This window comes from Molossus molossus, unplaced genomic scaffold (genome assembly GCF_014108415.1).
Source record: "Molossus molossus isolate mMolMol1 unplaced genomic scaffold, mMolMol1.p scaffold_m16_p_5, whole genome shotgun sequence".
Taxonomy (NCBI): domain Eukaryota; kingdom Metazoa; phylum Chordata; class Mammalia; order Chiroptera; family Molossidae; genus Molossus; species Molossus molossus.
In genome coordinates, this window is record NW_023425388.1 from 48,332,661 (window position 1) to 48,352,724 (window position 20,064).

General features: G+C 42.9%; 1 protein-coding gene and 1 pseudogene across 1 annotated transcript in view; one reads left to right on the plus strand and one right to left on the minus strand.

The window, feature by feature from the left end:
* The window catches only part of MCF2L2 (MCF.2 cell line derived transforming sequence-like 2), a 248,930-nt gene extending 237,769 nt beyond the window's left edge, over nt 1–11,161 (minus strand). The window contains exon 1 of the mRNA XM_036243245.1: nt 10,913–11,161. Coding sequence (XP_036099138.1) covers nt 10,913–10,988 — 76 coding nt within the window. The 5' untranslated portion in view covers nt 10,989–11,161. The remainder of the gene's footprint in view (nt 1–10,912) is intronic.
* LOC118617348 lies at nt 3,460–3,865 on the plus strand (annotated as a pseudogene).
* Nucleotides 11,162–20,064: the final 8,903 nt, after the last annotated feature.

Genomic DNA, 20,064 nt, shown 5'->3' on the forward strand with positions numbered 1-20,064 from the left:
CTGGACAAGACCAACATGACAAAATGTGTAAAATTTGTACCTGCATCTCCCTCACAGGAAAGTCCTCTACATATAGGTCCTCTTCTATACTAAACAAAAGTGCATGGCAGTGCTGTTATCTTGCCATTATAACTGGGCATTATATCTTCATCAGACTTTTCTTTTGCTAGGGAACTGCCAGTAGGCAGGACTCCTAAAAACTTCTTCTGTAATGATGTCTTATTCCTAATGTTACACATTCATTACCTTTGCATGTTTAAAGACTATGAAGTAAATCCTCAAGTTTCCAATGATAGTTTTTTCTTTAGAAGAAAGTGACTATTAATAAATGAACATTTCAAGTGACTTGGAAAATACTTATACTCAGGGGACTAAATTTAGCTTCCACTAGGTTTTTTAAAAGACTTTTAAAACTCATTAATAAAGCACCTAACATTTACTGGTTTATATTCCATTCTGCAATGGGAAATTAAACCATGTATGACTACTTAGAGGCCTTGAAACCAGCCATACCTGACTTTTAATTTTGACTCTTCACTAGGCATGGCATCGGGCAAACTCCCTAACCTGGTTCAGCCACAAATTACTCCTCCATAAAAATGGACTGTACCTCTGGTTAAATCACCATGTCTGTAAAGCACAACGTGACACTAAACAGGCAGGAAATAAATGGTATAATAACATCATTTTAAATATTATTTCCATATCCTGTGGCCTCTCCAACCTTTTTCCTCCAGAAAAGGATCTATATGGACAAAGAAAGGAAGTGAGACACCACAGATCTGCCTTCCAGCTTGGGGTCATTCCTTCTTTCAAGACAAAACTCAAAACTTCTCAATTGTCCAGGGGTTCAATGACCAGCAAAGTCTGTGCAAAGAATGGAATAAATGGGACAATCAGCACAGGAAGACCTACACAGTTACTGACAGTGGCCATTCCCCTTAACCCACCCCAATGAGAAAGCTCTCCCCTCTCCACATACCTAAATCCTCTCCTTCCTTCAAGATCCAGCTCAAGTCATACATCTAGTATGAAGCTTTCTTGAATCACTGGAGCTCACAACCACTTCAGCATCCAAATGCCTAGAGCACCATCTGGATTGGCAACCAGAGTCCAACTTGTGACCTTCCTGCACTGTCTCCTGATATAAATATCAAATTGGCCCTCAGACTCTCCTCTAGTCCAGGGACTCACAGGTCCCCCCTCTCCAAGGCCCTCAATCCTTTGTTAGCTCTTGCAGCAGGGGCTAGTGGGTTACTCAGCTGGTGTTAGAGCTCAGGGCCTTGGGTTCCCCATCTAACTAACACTCTCCCCACAACAGCTTATGGGCTGTAGGCCCAGCACTGTGCTTTGCTCATGGTGGGCACTCGAAAAGTCTGTTCACTGACCAGTTGGTATCTTGATGTAGCTGTGGTACCTAAGCACCTAAGTGGTCTCCTAAGGGCAGTGGACCTTGGGATATATGCAAAACACACACACACACACACACACACACACACACACACAGACCACAGAGCAAGGTTTCTACTTTGTCCAGAACCAGCCCTTAACACTGCCCAAGTATTTCATACTCTTAGTGCTTCTAAAGGTTAAAAGCATCAGATCAGCATTTTCTAAGTTACCACACTTGTTTTGAGGTGACTGCACAGCCAAAGCCCTCTTCTCTGAAACTTCCTCCCATTCCAAGACCAAGCCAGTTTTAGAACCCAGAGCTGACTTTGTACCATTCATCTGTTTGACTCTGCAGACCAGCTTTCTATTCATTTATCAATGGGTTAGGACCCCAGATGGCCCCCCTCAGACACTGTCCCCTTCCAGCTCCAGAGACAATCACCAACTGACTCTCAGTCTCAGAGTCTCTCTGGAGGACGTGACTGGCCTAGCTCTAGGAAAACTTGAGCATTCTGGTCATATCAGTGTGTTTCTTCTTTCCAGGTACTAAGCACTCACAAGGCACTATTTAGATATTCATCTATCAATCCTGTGAAATGAGTATTATTATCCTCATTTTACATATGAGGGAACCAAGACTCAGAGGCAAAGTGATGTGCTAAAGGCTACACAGCTGTTTGCTGGCAAAGCCTGGGTGCAGCCTTACTTCATGTCTGAAAAGGCAGGAACTGTCACTGATGTTCTCCACAGGAGAATCTGATCACATCTAGAACTGATATAATCTACACTGATTCTAAGGAATCCTGATTTAATAAATGACCATTCTCTATAACATGGGTAGTTGTTACTATCATGACAACAACTTGGTTAATATTTGCTTGGTACCCTTCACCAAAAGCTGGCATTTCACATCATAAATACAGTGGCATCTATTCAGTCCTTAGAGCACCACATTATAGCTGAGTAAATCCAACACCTGATTCAGGTTACCCATCAACTGAAATTCTATATCTCTGGCTTCATCATCCAAATATGAACAATTCAAAGGTACAAGTCACAGTGTACACCACCAGTGCTCAGTGGAGCAATGAGGCAGCTAATCTCCAAGGTGGCAACTATGTAGGCAGAAAAATGCCTACCCCCATCCCCACCCCCAAGATATCTGTGTCCTAATAACCCAAACTCTGTAGGTCAGGTTACATGGTGGGGGTGGGGTATTAAGGTTGCAGATGGAATTAAGGCTATTAATCGGCTGACCTTAAAATGAGGAGGACACAGTGTAATCACAAGGATCCTTAAACATGGAAGAGGAAAACAAAAGAGAGAACCATAGAGATGGAAACACAGGAAAGATCAGAGGGATGTTGCTGCCTTTAAAGACAAAAGAAAGGGGCCACAAGCCTAGGACTGCAGGCAGCTTCTAAAAGTTGGAAAAGGTAAGAAACAGAATTCTCCCACAGAACTTCCAGAAAGGAATGCCACCATGCTGACACCTTGATTTTAGCCCAGTGAGACCTGTGTTAATATCTGAGCTACAGATCTGCAAGAAAATGAATTTATGCTGTTTTAAGCCACTAAGTTTGTGGTATTTGTTACAGTGGCCATAGAAAATGAATATAGCAACCAACAATTCCACCCATTCCTGGGTGGGCATGTTCATCCCTGCATTAAGAAAGGGGGCATATGCCCCCTCCCCTTGAATCGAGGCTGAGCCTGAGACTACTTTGACCAGTAGACTTTGGAAGAAGCAACTTAATGGGACTTTAAGCCCATTATCAAAAAGTCCTAGCAGCTTCTGCTTAATACCTATCTGACACCTGAGCTTCTAGGTAAGAATTCCAGACTACCCTCCTGGAGAAAGGGCCACATGGGGAGACCATGGAAGATGAGATACCACCATGTAGAGAGAAACCACATGAGGGAATACCAAGGTGACAGCCATACAACTCCATTTGCCATCTGATTACAACCACTTGAGGGAATCATCAGATAGAATTAAACAAACAGTGGTTGTTTACTCTCTTCCTCAGCGCTGCCTACGGAGTTGGCAGCAATCTACTTGGCACCATGGCTGCCCTCAGACCCCTCGTGAAACCCAAGATGGTCAAAAGAGGACCAAGAAGTTCATCCGGCACCAGTCAGACCAATATGTCAAAATTAAGCGGAACTGGTGAAAACCTAGAGGTATTGACAATAGGGCACGCAGAAGATTCAAGGGCCAGATCTTGATGCCCAACATTGGTTATGGGAGCAACAAGAAAACAAAACACATGCTGCCCAGTGGCTTCTGTAAGTTTCTGGTCCACAATGTCAAGGAGCTTGAAGTGCTGCTGATGTGCAACTGCCTTACTGTGCTGAGATTGCTCGCAACGTCTCCTCAAAGAACTGCAAAGCCACTGTGGAAAGAGCAGCCCAGCTGGCCATCAGAGTCACCAATCCCAATGCCAGGCTGCGCAGCGAAGAAAATAAATAGACAGATTGTATACACATTGTATTTGTGTTAATAAAACCATAAAATTCTGCCAAAAAAAACCCCAAAACAACAGTGGTTGTTTGGCAGTGATTTATTACCCAATAACAACAACAAAAACACTATCCAACAACAAAAGCTCATGGCCTACTATGCATGTTGTATCACAAGAATAAGTCCAGCCCTGGCCGGTTTGGCTCGGCGGTTGGAGCGTCGGCCTGCGGTCCAGAGAGACCCGGGTTCAGTTCCCGCTAAGGGCACGTACCTCGGTTGCAGTTTGTCCCCGGCCCTGGTTGGTCGTGCGGGTGGCAGCCACTCGATGTGTCCCTTTCACGTCGATGTTTCTCTCTCTCTCTCTCTTCCTCTCTCTCCCTCCCACTCTATCTGAACAAAAAAATGGAAAAATGTCCTCGGGTGAGGATAAAAAAAAAAAAAAAGAGTAAGTCCAGTTTAAGTAGACCTTCCTAAGGAAAAACAATTTTCACTTAAGAAATCACTCCGGAGTCTTTGTTGAACAATTTAGGAAATACTGCCATCTTAACAAATTCAGTCTTCTGATCCGTGAACGTAGAATGCCTTTCTATTTAGGGCCTCTTTAATTTCTTTCAATGATGATTTATAGTTCTTAAAGTACATGTGTTACACCTCTTTTATCAAAATTATTCCTGATTATTTTGTTCTTTTTGATGGTATTGTAAATTGAACTGTTTCTTAATTTTATTTTCAGATTGTTCATTGCTGGTGTTTAAAAAGTTTGTTTTTGAATACTGACCTCGTATCCTGAAACCTTGAACTCATTTACTAATTCTAATAGTTTTTTTTAGGGTATTACTTAGGATTTTCTATCCACAAGATGTTCTGCAAATACAGATAGCTTTACTTCTTTCTTTCCAATCTGGAGGCCTTTTATTTTATTATCTAACCTAATGGTACTGGCTAGAATCTCTAGTACAAAATTGAATAAAAGTGGTGAGGACAAACATCCTTGTCTTGTTCCTGACCTTAATTGGAAAGCTTCCAGTCATTCAGTATTAACTATTATGTTAGTTGTAGGTTTTAAAAAAATACCCTTTATAATAAGCCAATCAGAGAAAGACAAGTATCACATGATCTCACTTATTTGTGAAATATAATGAACAAATAAGCTGATGAACAAAATAGATCCAGAGACATGGAAGTAGGGCACATACTGACAAACCTCAGAGGGAAGGGGTTGGAAGGGGAGATAAATGAAACAACTTAATACATGCATAACCAATGGATACAGACAACAGTTCAGTGAAGTGTGTTGAGGGGAGACAAAAAAGGGGAGAAGGATGTCAATGGGGGGAAAAGGAGGGACATCTGTAATAAAAAAAAATTAAGTAATTAAATTTAAAAGATACCCTTTATCGCCCTGGCCGGTTTGGCTCAGCAGTTGGAGCATCGGCCTGCGGTCCAGAGAGACCCGGGTTCGGTTCCCACTAAGGGCGTGTACCTTGGTTGCAGTTTGTCCCCAGCCCTGGTTGGTCGTGCGGGTGGCAGCCACTCGATGTGTCCCTTTCATGTCGATGTTTCTCTCTCTCTCTCTCTCTCTTCCTCTCTATCTGAACAAAAAATGTACAAAAATGTCCTTGGGTGAGAATTAAAAAAAAAAAAAAAAATACCCTTTATCAAATTGAGGAAACTCCCTTCTACTCCTAGTTTGTTGAGTGTATTTTTAAAAATCACAAATAGGTATAAAATTTTGTCAAATGCTTTTTCTGCCTCTACCTAGATGACTATGTGGTTTTTGTCCTTTATTCTATTGTTATGGTGTACTACATCAATTGATTTCCAGATGATAAACCAGCCTGGCATTCCTGGGATAAATCCCACTTGATCATAGTGTATAATCCTTTTTACATGTTGCTGGATTTGGTGATAGTAGTTTGTTGAGGCTTTTTGTGTCTATATGCATGAGATATTAGCCTGTGGTTTTCTTTTCGTGCATTGTCTTTGTATGGTTTTGGTATTAGGGTAATACTAGCCTTATAAAGTGAACTGAGGACTTCTGTTTTTTGGAAGAGTTTGCGAAGACTTGGTATTAATTCTTCTTTAAGTGTTTGGTAGAATTCCCCAGTGAAGCCATCTGGTGTTGAACTTTCCTCTGTGTAAATGCTCTGTGGGCATTTAAGGAAGGCTAAGCTAGGCTATGAAGTTCAGTATGTTAGGTGTGTTAAACGCATTTTGAACTTATGATATTTTCAACTTACAATAGGCTTATCGGAATATAACCCTATCATAAGTTGAGAACATCTATAGTGGAATTCCAACTATGTATTTTTTCATGCAATAAAATATTGTTTTATTATGGGTAAGAGAACTTTTGTACATATTTAAGCATTTCTTAAACTTTATTTGGCACTTTGCGATTTAGTTGTCAATCAATTTTCATGTTCGAAAAAATGTAATAGGCCCAGAAGAATCCTTAAGCCCTAGCACACTATCTAGAGAGCCCAACAGAAAAAATCACTCACATGCAGTTAACTCACTTTGGGGGTAGATGAAGTCATTACTCCAGCATGTCTAGTTGTCCCCACTGGACTCATTCCCATCTAAGCAGTAAATACTCTAATTAGATCCTGCCTGCAGCACCAACAGCTGAGGATCCTAGCCATTTCAGCCATTACTCCATTGTAGAATATGAGTCATGGGCTTAATTTCTCAAGTTTGTTTTTCTTCTGGTTGCGTATTACCAATGCCAGTATCATCCTAGAAGTAATGACCTGAGTTAAAAGTCAAAATCCTACAGTTTCTGTCACCAAAACAGCCACCAATCCTATATCCAATTATATAAGGAATGTCTCAAAGGATATTCCTTTCTGCCTTACAGTTTAACTGGGTATAGTCAAACATATGAAACTATTTTAGAAAAATAACAGAGTAAGATCAAAATCATTACTTCTAATGTGAGATGACAAGGTGAGAGAGTGAACTGGACTGGAAACGTGAAACCGGCACCCTTACCAGCCAAATGACTAAGGTTTTCCACTGACTGGCAGCCCCATGTGAGTCATATGTGCCCTGTCTATCAAAATCCTAGAGCAATGTGAGATGTATCAGTAGAAAGTCTATGTGTACTTGGGCAGCACTTCTGCATATAAATAGCAATACTGCAAAGGCTGCAGAGAGGATTCAAGAATTGAAAAAGATGAAGGGGAAAATCAAACAACTCTTTTCTGATTCTGAAATTCTGTAATTGAACCAATGTGATTCTATAGTCAGAATAAAAGGGAGAGGATAATCTGACCGTGTCCTGCATGGGTAAAAACACACATGGACACCGTTCACATGTGAAATGCATATTTTATAAGGATCCCTGACAAAGTAACAAAATCCAAAAAAGGCGTGAACCACATCACATAAAAAAACACTTGAAGGGCTTAATGTTTACTTGAAAAATGGGGCTTAGGAGGCAGAAGAGTTATACACAGATACTTCAGAGCTGTCCTTAAAAGTATAAAAATTGGCCCGGCTGGTGTGGCTCAGTGGTTGAGCGTTGACCCATTCACTAAGTGGTCGCCAGTTTGATTCCTGGTCAGGGCACATGCCCAGGTTGTGGGCTCGATCCCCAGTAGAGGGCATGCAGGGGGCGGCCAATCGATATTCTCTCTCATCAATGTTTCTGTCTCTTACTCCCTCTCCCTTCCTCTCTCTAAAAAAAATAATAGTAAAGAAAAAAATATTTTTTTTTATCCTCATCTGAGGACATTTTTTTCCCCACTTTTTGTTAAGATAAGAGTGGGAGGGAGAGAGAGAGAGAGAGAGAGAGAGAGAGAGAGAGAGAGAAACATCGACGTGAAAGGGACACATCGAGTGGCTGCCACCCGCACGACCAACCAGGGCTGGGGACAAACTGCAACCGAGGTATGCGCCCTTAGTGGGAACCGAACATGGGTCTCTCTGGACCATAGGCTGATGCTCTAAACACTGAGCAAAACTGGCCAGGGCGAAAAAAATATTTTTTAAGTATAAAAATTGCCTGGCAATACTGAGTACTCAAGGTCCTGTCCAAGGCACAACAAATCATTCATACATTCAGCAAATATTTATTCTGCATCTCCATAGAGGAAGACCCTGAGTTAGATAACTAGGCCACATGGATAAGTCATGAGGAGTCTAGAAGCAGAGATAAGTACACAAATAATCAACTAATCATAATGCAAGGAAGAGCATGAGAAGTGGCATGTGAGTAAAACAAGATCTACTTGGGAAATCAGAAGCAGGGCTCATCACATCCCACTGGCAGGATGAGAGAAAGTACCTGAAGAAAGAAGCATTGACTTGGGCTTGTGTGACATATACTATTTCTATGAGAAGAAATATACTAAAGGGTCATTCCAGATGGAGGGAAAGCGGAAGAAAATGTCTGGCAGTGGGAACACATATAGTGGAAAATATAAAGGAACAAAGCTGAAGAACTCCGCGCAAGTTGACCAACCATAGGTATAGAGATAGCAAGTATTGGGAGAGAAGACTAAAGGGCACCAAATAATAAAGAGCTTTGTAATCCAGGCTACAAAGAATGACTAAGAAAGATATCATGAAAGTTTTTATAATACACAAGTGGTATGTTGTTGTGGGGGGTTGTTTTTTTAAATTCCTGGTATAGGTTAGAGGCAAACACAGGAAAGGCAGGAGGTTTGCACATTGGTTAGTCAGGAGGAAATGAAGTTCCGAAGCAGGTCAGAGGCAGGTAGCAGTGAGAATGGACATGAGGAAAGAGACTCATGAGATATTTCAGAAACTAAACTAACAGGATGCAGACCTGAATTGTCAGATCTCAGGGACTATGGAAAGAGCAGAAACCCCAGCTGGAGGAGGAACTGGCTGAGGGACAGAGGTGGCCAGGAAGGACATTTTTTAAATATATAACTGAGATATAACATCTTAATGGTTTATTTTTCTAAAGTCTAAAAATGTGATAGAAACTTATGAGATAAAATTTGAATACCTGTTTCTCCTGGAGCCTAATTTATTCCTTAAACCTTTTAAAGAGTTATTATCGAGTCTTATCAGAATAATGTAGCACTTTGGGATAAAAATTCAGCCTAGTAATCCAGCACTTGAAGCCAAGATGGAGATCTCCATGACCCTGCCCTTGGGGCTGTGGTAGATGGGGAGGAAGGTGACCTAGACATGGCAGAACCATATTTATATGGTGCTTCCACGCTGTTACTCAGTCAAGAGTCTAGGATGGGAACAGGGGAGTGTTCTTCCCCACAGCCTTGCTTCAAGCACTTCTCAACCCTTCCCCAACTCATGATCACACCTCAGAAGCTGCTCCCCAAGGAAACTCCTCAAAAGAACAATCAAATACACAGCCAATCCATCCTAGCAGAAATTTTACTAGCTACTCACAGTAATTCCCCATGAAGGCAGGGTCTGTTGCAGGGTTAGAGACCCCTTCAATGAGATCCCCAAATAGAGCATCTGAAGAGCTGCCTTCTGGTCCCAAGCTTATCACTTGTTATCCCTAAAACCATAAAATATGAAACCATAAAATATGGGGACAATAATGTATACCCATTGATTTCGCAGGTTTGTGAAACTGAACAGAAGACAGAATGCTGCAAAGGGCAGAAATGCCGAGGGCCAATAATAGTTCTCTGAGGGCAAAAACTACACAAATCAATGTCTGTATCCTACATGGAGCTGACTATGGAAGGAAAGAGGGAGCAAAGTGGGCAAAAAAAAAAAAGACCACAGCCTGAGCCCCACAGGCAGCCTATCTATCATCCAGGTCTACCTCCAGGCCCAGTGACCTGCCCAAGATCTTTAGTGGCACAGGACCCAGAGATAAGATCAATAACACATTCACAGTGTACATGGTGTTTTCACCCACATTATCTTACAAGTAGCCTTGGAGCTGGGTATGGAAGAAGTATTAAAATTCCCATTCTTCAGCCTGAGGTTCAATACCTTTTCCAACAGGCCATACCCCCAGTCCACTGACCTTTCTCTACACCACAATTTCTTGGCAGGCTGGTATTTGGCACAGTCATTTCAGCATTCAATATATTGCAATTCCCAAATACTCTTTTATTAGAAGGTATTTTTCTTCTTATTTCATCCTGCGTTCAGAAATATTTCACATTCAGCCTTTCCTGTTAGGATTCTACTGACCTTTTCTTTTAAAGAAAAACCAGTTCAGTGGCCACATTTGACACCAGAAACGTGTTTGAAAACATACTAATCAAAACTGGGCCTTGTCATATAAATCATCTTCACAAAGGATATCATTCAGGATGTACATCATTATTGTACTTAAACACCCTGGACAAGGGCACTCAAAGAGCAACGATGACTCACTAATCGAATGGAGATTTAACATACAAATACCAAGAAGGCAGTATTAACAAATGGGTGGAACACTGAGGTAAAAACTTCCAGACTCTATCAGTGCAAATTGATCTGCATTCATGAAAGGGTCTCAAAGCGAAGTGAGCAACAGAGAATATTACCCCGCCATTCTGGTCACACCCTTCCAGAGGCTCTCAGACTGAATGTGTCCACGTACGGGGTGGGGGAAGAACGTGCATTTCACTACGCTCTCTCGTGAACGAGCCTCCAGGGGTTTGGCGGAAGTTTCTGCTGGATCACCTGCGTCGTTCCTCCTGTTCCCACTCCTCTCGCGTTACCCGGTAAACTACACGCAACTCCCCACCCCACCCCTGGTCAGAAGCGGGTAATGGGGCCTTAACAGCTCAGTGGACCTGGGTTTAGAGCCCAACAGGCTTGGCAACCGCCTGGTAAAGGCACATGCCCATGGCCTGCCGGGGCCCTGCCAGACCTGGGGACCCCAAGCCGGGCGCGCCCCAGGGATGCTGCTACAGGCTGCCACAAGCCCCAGCAAGGCCGAGACGCAGGGCACGCGCCCCAAGGCCTTCGCAGGGAGGGCTCTGCCCCCGGTTGTAGGTGAGGTCAGGGGGAGAAAAGGCCCCAGCCAATGCCCCCACCCTCCATTAATAAAATGCAAAAAAAAAACAAAAACAAAAACCACACACACACACAAAAAGCTTCATTTACCGACATGAGTGGTCACTGTGGCCAGTCTCCGGGTGAGCTCTTGAGAGGCCATTTCTTCTTTTAACCAAAATAGCATTTCGTAAAAAACAAACAAAAAAACAAAGCAACACAAAACTGTTTCTACTGCTGCTTTGGATGATTTTCAAAGGGCATCTCCTCAGGAGGATGCTCTGCCCTCATACTCTTCCTCGCTCTCTTCCAGCACAAAACGAGAGTCGCTGCCAGCCAAGGCCAACTCTCCCGGGCGGCTCGGCCAGACGCTGCCAGCCACGCCCTTCGGGGGATTATTTTAGAGATTAAGGCCGGCAGCTTTCCCAACGTGACGTCTGGCTTGGAGAGAGGAGAACGGCAGCTCCGGGGGTGAGAAAAGCAGTCGCCCCAGTCTCGCTGTAACTGCGCATTGGGCTTCCTGGGCCGAGGGAGCGCGGGGGTTTCTGGATCTGTGGTCCCGGGCCGTCGGGTCTCCGGCGCCGCCTCGCAGGAGGGTCGGGATGGAGGATGCTCGATCCGCGCGCAGAGGAAGCGCGGAGGGCCGGAGGTGGCCGCGGGGCGGACTGCTCGGAGCCGCGCACTGCTCCGCACCGCGCACCCCACGCCCCGCGGCGCGCCTGGCACTTCCCGCCTCGGCGCCCACCTTTCCCAGCCGCCCGCGGCACCAGGAGCTCTGGGGGAGGCGCGCACGCGCCCGAGCGCCGCCCTTTTCCACGTCGGGCAGCAACTCAGAGTGGGGAGACGAGACCGTGACTTTGGCGCTTCCGCCAGCACCTGCGTTCTGAACGCCAGATGTGCGCCTTCCTGGCTCGTCCCTCCTCCTTCCCTCCAGGTATCTGCGGGGAAGCCAAGGTGAGAAGGGGGCCGACTGGGAGATGTGGGACCATCCCTCCAGGATGCAGGAAGAAGGGCTGGGTGATGGCCTGCAGCAGGCTCCCTTCTCCTAACTCGGGGCTGGGGGCTGTTGTGGAGGGATGGGGGCAGTTAGAGTTTGTTCTCCCCTCTTCCTTCAGCGGTTGTTTCAGGCAGTTATCAGCGTCCACTGGACACACCTGCATAGGAGCCCCGACAGGGCTGGACATGCGTGTGTGTACACATGTCTCCACCGTGTGGGCGTTTCCCTTGTGCAGCGACTGCCGTGCGCCGCTACTCAGTGTGCCAACTGTCAGGCGCGCCAGTGCTCCATCCTCCAAGGGCTCTGGCACAGCACCCTCTCCAATCAGGCCCAGGAGCGGCTCCTCCGAGCATCTATCGCGTGGGAGACTCTGGTTCCAGGTATTACCTGATAGGAATAAAAAGACCAACCCCGTTCAGCAGAGCTCCGCGGGAAAAGCCTAAAGGAGCGCGAATCTTGTCAGGTGGTCCGTCAATACTCGACCACCAGGACTCTGAATATCCGGTCCTCAGAGTACCGGGACCACCCATATGTTCTGAACCAATGCCAGGAAGCTCAGCTTTCCTTTTTACACGTAAAAAATAAATAAATGAGCCCTGGCCAGTTTGGCTCAGCGGTTGGAGCGTTGGCCTGCTGACCAGAGAGTCCCTGGTTCGGTTCCTGCTGGGGGCACGTACTAAATAAATAAATGAATGAAATAATTTAAAAGTTAAAGTAAATAATAAAGCTGTACTCCAAACACCCTAGAAATAGCCACTCATCCCAAGGATTTGGGGACATTTTTAAATGCTTTCTGTAACAATTGTGGGTTGTGGTTAAGAGATGATGTTAGTCCACCTGCAACATGAGATGTGTGCAGAGGCTCCTCCCTTCCTTCTCCCTTCTGGGAGGTTTGAGCACCTTGCACTCTTCCTGCATAAGTAGAACAACCATTTTTTAATAGCAGCCTCTTGCAAGAAATTCAGAAAGGGGTTAAAGACTCAAAGGAGTAAAGCTGCTCTGGATTGTGTTTCCATGGTGGTTTCTGACCCTATTCAAGGGTCACAAGTATTTTTGAGGAAACAAAGGAGGTGTTTCCTATTGGTAGTAGTCAGAACCCTGGTGTCCGGTCAGAGCCAATTGTGAGTTTGGGTTGCTAGAAACCAACACATTGCTAAGGAAACTGATGATGTGGAACATTCTGGACTTTGCAGATCCTCAGCTTCCTGGATTAGGCCGTGCCTTAAAGGTGAGAATCATGAAAAGAAGTGAGAGGGGGAATGGAGAGAGGAAAAGGAGGCAGGAGAAGCTTATGAACAGGAATGAAAGCAAAAAGAAAGAGAAAGTAAATAAATCACACTCGGAGTGTGCTGTCCTTTCCCACATCACCTTCACAATCTTCAAAGGTTTCCATGGAGATGAATTGGCTGAATTTTTGGCAAGATGTAGCAGGTAGTGCCTGTCCTCAGAAACCAGTTCTGTACCCCCATCTCTAACACATGCTCTCCCAGGGACGGGACTTCTTCACCTGGGTCATGTGGTGGAGGTAGGGGGGTCATCTGTGATCTTCGTGTTTCTTTTCCCAGTTCTGAGCTCCTGTAATTGTAAAAAGAAATGAGCACATAGTTTTTGATAGCTCATAACTCATTCTTCCAAGAAAACGGACCTTATCTCCGTTGCTCTTATAAATGTGGACATGCTTCTGGTCTTCTCTCCTTCTCCACCTTCTTGCCTTCTATGCTTCCTTTTCTCCTTCCTACTTGTGATCCATTTCCTTGCTCTAAAATATGGCAATATTAAAGAGAAGCCAGAAAAGCTTGCTTCCCTCTCCAGTTAATTAATTATCAATCAGTCACATCTATTGAACATTGGTTATTTGCCCAGAGTCGTGATAGGCAGTGTCAAGTACAGCAACTACCACCACCATATAATAGCTCACTGCTCTGTGCCTGACAATGGTAGGCATTTCACAAACATCATTTAAGCCTCACAATAACCCTGTAAGGGATTTAGTCTCATTTTACAGATGATGCTGGTACAAACACCAAACTGCATATTACTAATCTTATGAATCTAGACCATTCTCTTCTTTCAGATAAGGATATACCTGAGCTTGCAAAGAGAAACCATCTTCCAAACACTGCCAGGGGGGACTCCACCTCCCTGTTGGTGGATTATCAGCACTGCCTCTAACAATGAAGAAAAAGACAAAGGACCCACCATGGGTGTCACAGGTGACGGTGAGTGGGGCACCAATGGGGCCACCCAGTTTAGGCTAGATCATTGGTTCTCAAACTAGCAGAATCACTTTCCAGGTGATTTTTTAAAAATACAGACTCCTTGCCCCACTTCCAGAGATTCTAAATCTGTAGTATGGGATGGGATCCGAGAATCTGCATTTCTAACAAGTCCCAGGAATGCTGATGCTGCTGGTCCTGGGACCACACTGTGAGCACCACTGGCTTTTCAAACTTCTTAGACTGCAAACTACAGTGTGGTATAAATTTTACATCATGACACAGTAGACATACATTCACATAATTAAAACAAAAATTGTATGGACAATTTTTTTTCCTTACTACATATACTACACACAAACCCTGAAATTCTTTCCATTCTATTTCTTTCTTTCTTTTTTTTTTTTTCCCAAAACAGTGGTCCAAATGGGGAAGATTTGCATTTGGAAATTATGGTATTATAGTTATGTAAGAAAATGTCCTTATTCTCTTAGAGATGTATACTGAAGTCTTTAGGAATGAGGTGTCATTGTCTATCATTTCAAAGAGAATAAATGAGATAAATACTAGAAAATATTGATAATTGTTAAATCAAGGTGGCATGTGGGTTATTTTACTATTCTTCCTACTTTTGTGCATGTTTAAAATTTTTCATAATTTAAAAAGTTTTTTTTAGAATGAATGAGCCTACTGAATTGATTTTATGACCATTAACCAGTTGCTGCCAACAGTTGGAAAAACACTGTGTTAAGGCAGAGCCGAGGAAAAAAGAAAGCAAAGAAGAGATGGTGGGTAAAAGGAGAGGGGAAGATAACAGGAAACAGATAAAACAGGTCGAGGGGTAAAAGAGGTGGCAGAGGTGGCCACTAATGCCTCAAGATGAAGCCCCTCTAAAGGGCCTCTTCCTACACATCTCACTCTGCCTTTGCTGTATCTTCCCCGTTGGACTTGGGCTCCCATACATACCTTATTCACCTATTCATCTCTGTAAACCCCACAGCTCCCAGACAAAGCCCAGAATGAGAGACTGTCTCTTAGTCAAAACCTCCCCTTTTACAGAGATGGGACCTGCCTCACCATTGTAATGGTACCTTTTCCCTCAGTGCTGCCAGGTAGAATAACCCTCTCTGAGTTGTGAGCCCAACTGTGCTAATATGCAGGACCAGACTGTGATCCTTGTGTAAGAGGATGTGCTACCTACTGTACAAATAACTAGATAGGTGAACTCAAGAAGTGAAAAGTCACCTGAGCTCACACCATTCTGACAGTCATTCCATGGTCATCTTCTGTCTCCTAAAACCAGCCTGAATTGCCTTTGCTCCTTTATCAAAGATCAGTTGACTACATTTGTGTAGGTCTATATTTGGACACTTTATTCTGTCACTTGATCTTTTTATCTATTCTTTCACCAATACCATGCTGTCTTGATAACTGTTCAAAAATTTCTGTGGTCAGAATGTATGTGTATGATATATGTGTGTTTTATTAGATTTTATCAGTGTTATATTCAATTCATAAACAGAATTTGACAGGTTTTCTACTTTTTCTGTGCCCAGGGCAGAACAATAGCAAGGGACTCATCTGTTCTTAAAAGTTTCTCAGAATTCTTCTGTGCAGTAACACAGACCTGTCGCCTTTGTCATGGAGGTGTGGGAAAAGACAGTTGTCTTGCAACAGCTATTTCTTCTATGGTAACTGGTCTACTTAGAATTTCTACCTTTTGGGGGATGTTTTGAAATTTTACATTTTTTGTGTGAATTTCATCCAGGTTTACAAATTTATTTCATGGAGTTGAGTCAAGTAATCCCATGCAATTCTATTACTTTTTTCTATATCTGTAGTTATTTCCCCTTATCATTTTTTATTTTGATTGTGCTTCCTGTCTTCCTTAGTTAGCCAACTGTTCTATTATTGCTTTTTTCAAATCACATTTATTATTATTCCTATTTCCATCCTTCAATTAATTTCTTCATTTATCCTTTCTAACTTCTTCCTTGTACTTTCCTTAGAATGACTTTGTTGTTTTCTAATCAGAAATTTCTAATTGGATGGACATTTAATTTATTTTGTATTTTCTTTTGAGCACTGATTTTGAGTGTCTCACTGAGACTAATATGCAGTGCTTTACCTATTTTTATTTTTAAAATATTCTTTGACTTCTGGTTTCCAGTTCAGCATGAAAAAAAAGCTTGAAAGTCACTACTCTGTTCTAACAATAAGAAAAAAGCTGAACAAACTGAAAAAGCAATAACTCTTCTTAGTTCCATAAGAGACATGAGGTCGCAGGGCAAACCACTGTCCCCAAACTGGAGACACTGACAGGCAAATATAAAGAATCACAACTTGCAGAAGCCCATAAGCAACAACCTCTGCAGGTACCAATGCAGGCATAGGGGAACCTGAACTGTAATTGATGGATTGCTGTGGGCTCAGTGTGGAAAAAGAAAATTCCAGGAGGACTCAGTCATGGAGATGGGGAACACTTTTGTGAATTTTACCTCCACGGACTCTACCAGGTCCTCACAGTGAATCATTTCTTCCCAACTTGATCTATGGATTCTATGCAATTCCAGTCAAAATCCTAGCAAGTTATTTTGTGGATATTTAAAAACTGAGACAAAAAAACCAAGAATTATCAACACACACAAACTTGAAGAACAAAGTTGGTGGAGCAATACTACCCAACTTCAAGATTTACTATAAAGCTACAGTAATCAAAACAGTGTACTATTGGCAACTGAATAGACAGATAGATCAACTGGAAGAATAAAAACCCCATAAATAGACCTATATAAATATAGTCAACTGGTCTTTGTCAAAGGAGCAAAGGCAATACAATGGAGCAAAGATCGCCTTTTCAACAAATGGTGCTGGAACAATTGGACACCCACAGACCTTACACTCTTTACAAAAATTAACTCAAAATGGATCACAGGCCTAAATGTAAATTACAAAATTATAAGACAACATAGGAGAAAATCTAGATTACCTAGGGTTTGATGAAGACTTTCTAGTTATTACACCAAAGGCATGATCTTTGAAAGAAAGAATTGATAAGTTGAACTACATTAAAATCAAGGTTTTCTTCTGTGTGAAGACACTAACAAGAGAATAAAAAGAGAAGCTGGAGACTGGGAAAAAATATTTACAAAAGACATATCTGCCAAAGGACTGTTATCTAAAATATACAAAAAACTCTTAAAACTCAAAAGTAAGAAAACAAACAACCTGATTGTAAAAGTAAACCAAAGATGCCTAGCTGGTGTGGCTCAGTGGTTGAGCGTCGACCCATGCACCAAGAGGTCACCAGTTCGAATCCCAGTCAGGGCACATGCCCAAACTGTGGGTCCAGTCCCCAGTGGGGGACATACAGGAGGCATCCCCTCGATGTTTCTATCGCTCCCTCTCCCTTCCTCTTTCTCTAAAAATCAATAAAGAAAAAAAATTAAACCAAAGAAGATACACAGATGGCAAATAAACATGTGAAAAAATACTCCATATCACATGTCATCAAGGAACTTGCAAACTAAAATGACAATGACATACCACTACACACTTGCTAGAATGGCCAAAATCCAAAACACTGAAAACACCAAATGCTGGTGAGGGTGTGGAGCCAGAGGTACTCTCATTCATTGCTGGTGAGAATGCAAAATGGTACAGCCACTTTGGAAGATATTTTGGCCAACTTTTCACAAAACTAAACATACTCTTACCATAGAATTCAAAAATTATGCTCGATATTATGTCCACATAAAAATCTGCACAAGGATGTTTTATAGGAGTTATATTAATAACTGCCAAAGCTTGGAAGCAACCAAGATGCCCTTTAGTAAGTGAATGGATTAATTAACGGTGGTACATCCAGACAATGGAATGGTATTCAGCATTAGAAAGAAGTGAACTATCGAGTCATGAAAAGACATGAAGAGCTATAAACATATAAATATTAAGTGAAAGAAGACAATCTGAGAAGGCTGCTTACTGTATGATTCCTAACTATAGAACATTTTGGAAAAGGCAAAACTATGGAGACTGTTAAAAGATCAGTGGTTGCCAGGGATTATTGGTGAGGGAGTAAAGAATAGGCGGACAAAGGAATTTTTAGATCAAATGTTCAGAGCAGTAAAACTACTCTTTATGGTATTATAAAATTTTGTCCAAATCCATAAAAGTACAACACCAAGAGTGAACTCTAGTATAGACTATAGACTTTCAGTGATTATGATGGGTTGCTATAGGTTCATTAAGTATAACAAATGCACCACTCTGGTGGGGGATGTTGGTAACGAGGGAGGCTATGCATGTATGGTGGCACTGGGTATATGGGAAATCTCTGTATTTTCTGCTCAATTTTGCTGTGAACTTAAAACTGCTATAAAAAAAAAAAAAAAGTCCACAAACTTGCAACTAGAAGCTGAATAAGTTCTGGAGATCTAATGCACTGCATAGTGATTATAGTCAACAATACTATATTTTATACTTTAAAGTTGCTGAGACTGGATCTTAAATATTCTTACCACAAAAAAGAAATAAAAATTATGTGACACAATGGAGATGTTAGCTATGGCTATGGTGATAATCCTACTGCAATACATAAATGTATCAAATGAACCCATTGTATATGTACATCTTAAACTTACAGAATATTGTATGTCAATTATATCTCAATTTTTAAAAATAGCATTATAGAAAAATTAAGTCTTAAAATTCTGTGATTTTGGTTTTAAGGTGATTAAGATGAGATTTTGTTTTTAATCTTGAAAACAAAGTTTTGTGTTCTTCTTACCCCCATACTCTTTTATATCCTATTACTGCTACCCTCTGTCGTAAGAAGCTCTAAAGATTAAAGGTCACGAGGGTTCCTCGCCCTGGAGTGCAGGAGAGAGAAAGAACCCACAAACCACAGGAGGACACTTGGACCCAGCACCCAGGGTACCTAAAGAGGCGGCGGACAGAGCAAACCCCTGCGAGGAGGAGCCCGACCCAAGGGGTGGAGGAGGCAGGGACCACACCCCGCAGTCCGATTTGCCACTGAACCTTGCTCTGTTCTTTGATTGGCTTGAGAGGGGACGCGCCCGCCCGAATGCCTCGCTCGGATTGGCCAATTTCTTGGTTCTGACCTGGACGGTGGCCAGAGGAAGACAAGAGACTTCTGTACGGGAGGGAGGGACGATTTGGAGAATACCTGCGCTGCACGTCTAGCGGCTGGGCTCTGGGACAAAGCGGCGGTCTATGTGATTTCTGTGATTTCGGTGCTGCTAGTGGAGACTGAGAGGCCCCGGTGGCAGCGTGTCCTGAGCCTGCTGCCGCTGCCGAGGTAACGGGGGTGGGGGTGGAGGGAGGTGTTCCTGCCCAGGGGCGGGGCGTGTGGTGTTTGGCCCGCTGGAGCAGCCAAGATGCGTGGGTACCCGAGGGTGGGGGGAGGAGGAGGACAAGAGGAAAGAATCTGCTTGTCAGGGAATTCTGCTTGCAAATCCACCTCCGAGAGGGCGCCCTCCTACCACCATCCCTTCTCTTTCTTCCCCTTCCTTCCATCCACTCTTCAGCCTGCTTTTTGCCTCAGTTTCTCCGTTTACGAGGTGGGGGGAATTATGCTGCGCCATCCTTTATGCTCCCCTCGCCATGGGAGCAAGAATAGGCTTGCCAACTTTAGCAGTAACAATATAGGATGCTAGTTAAATTTAAATTTCAGATAAGTAAAAATAATAGTTTGGTATAAATATGTCCCCAATATAAAATAAAATTAAAATGTAAACCATTATTTGTTTTTTGTATGAAATTTAACTGGGCGCCCTGTTTTTTAACTGGCATCCCTAGGCAAGAATGACACTTGTACACCCCTTAACCATTTACAGTGTGTATGCACAGCACTCCATGTTCTGAGAAAACCCGGAGGGGGCTGGGCACCTGGAAAGCCCATTTCAGTTCTGCTGTCTTTCATCAGGTGTTCAGTTCAAAGAAAGACTCCTGGGGAATTCTTTCTTATTGTTGGGATGAATCTAGTTAACAAAAACAAATTTATTTTTCAGAAGGGCTGGAGAGTTGTT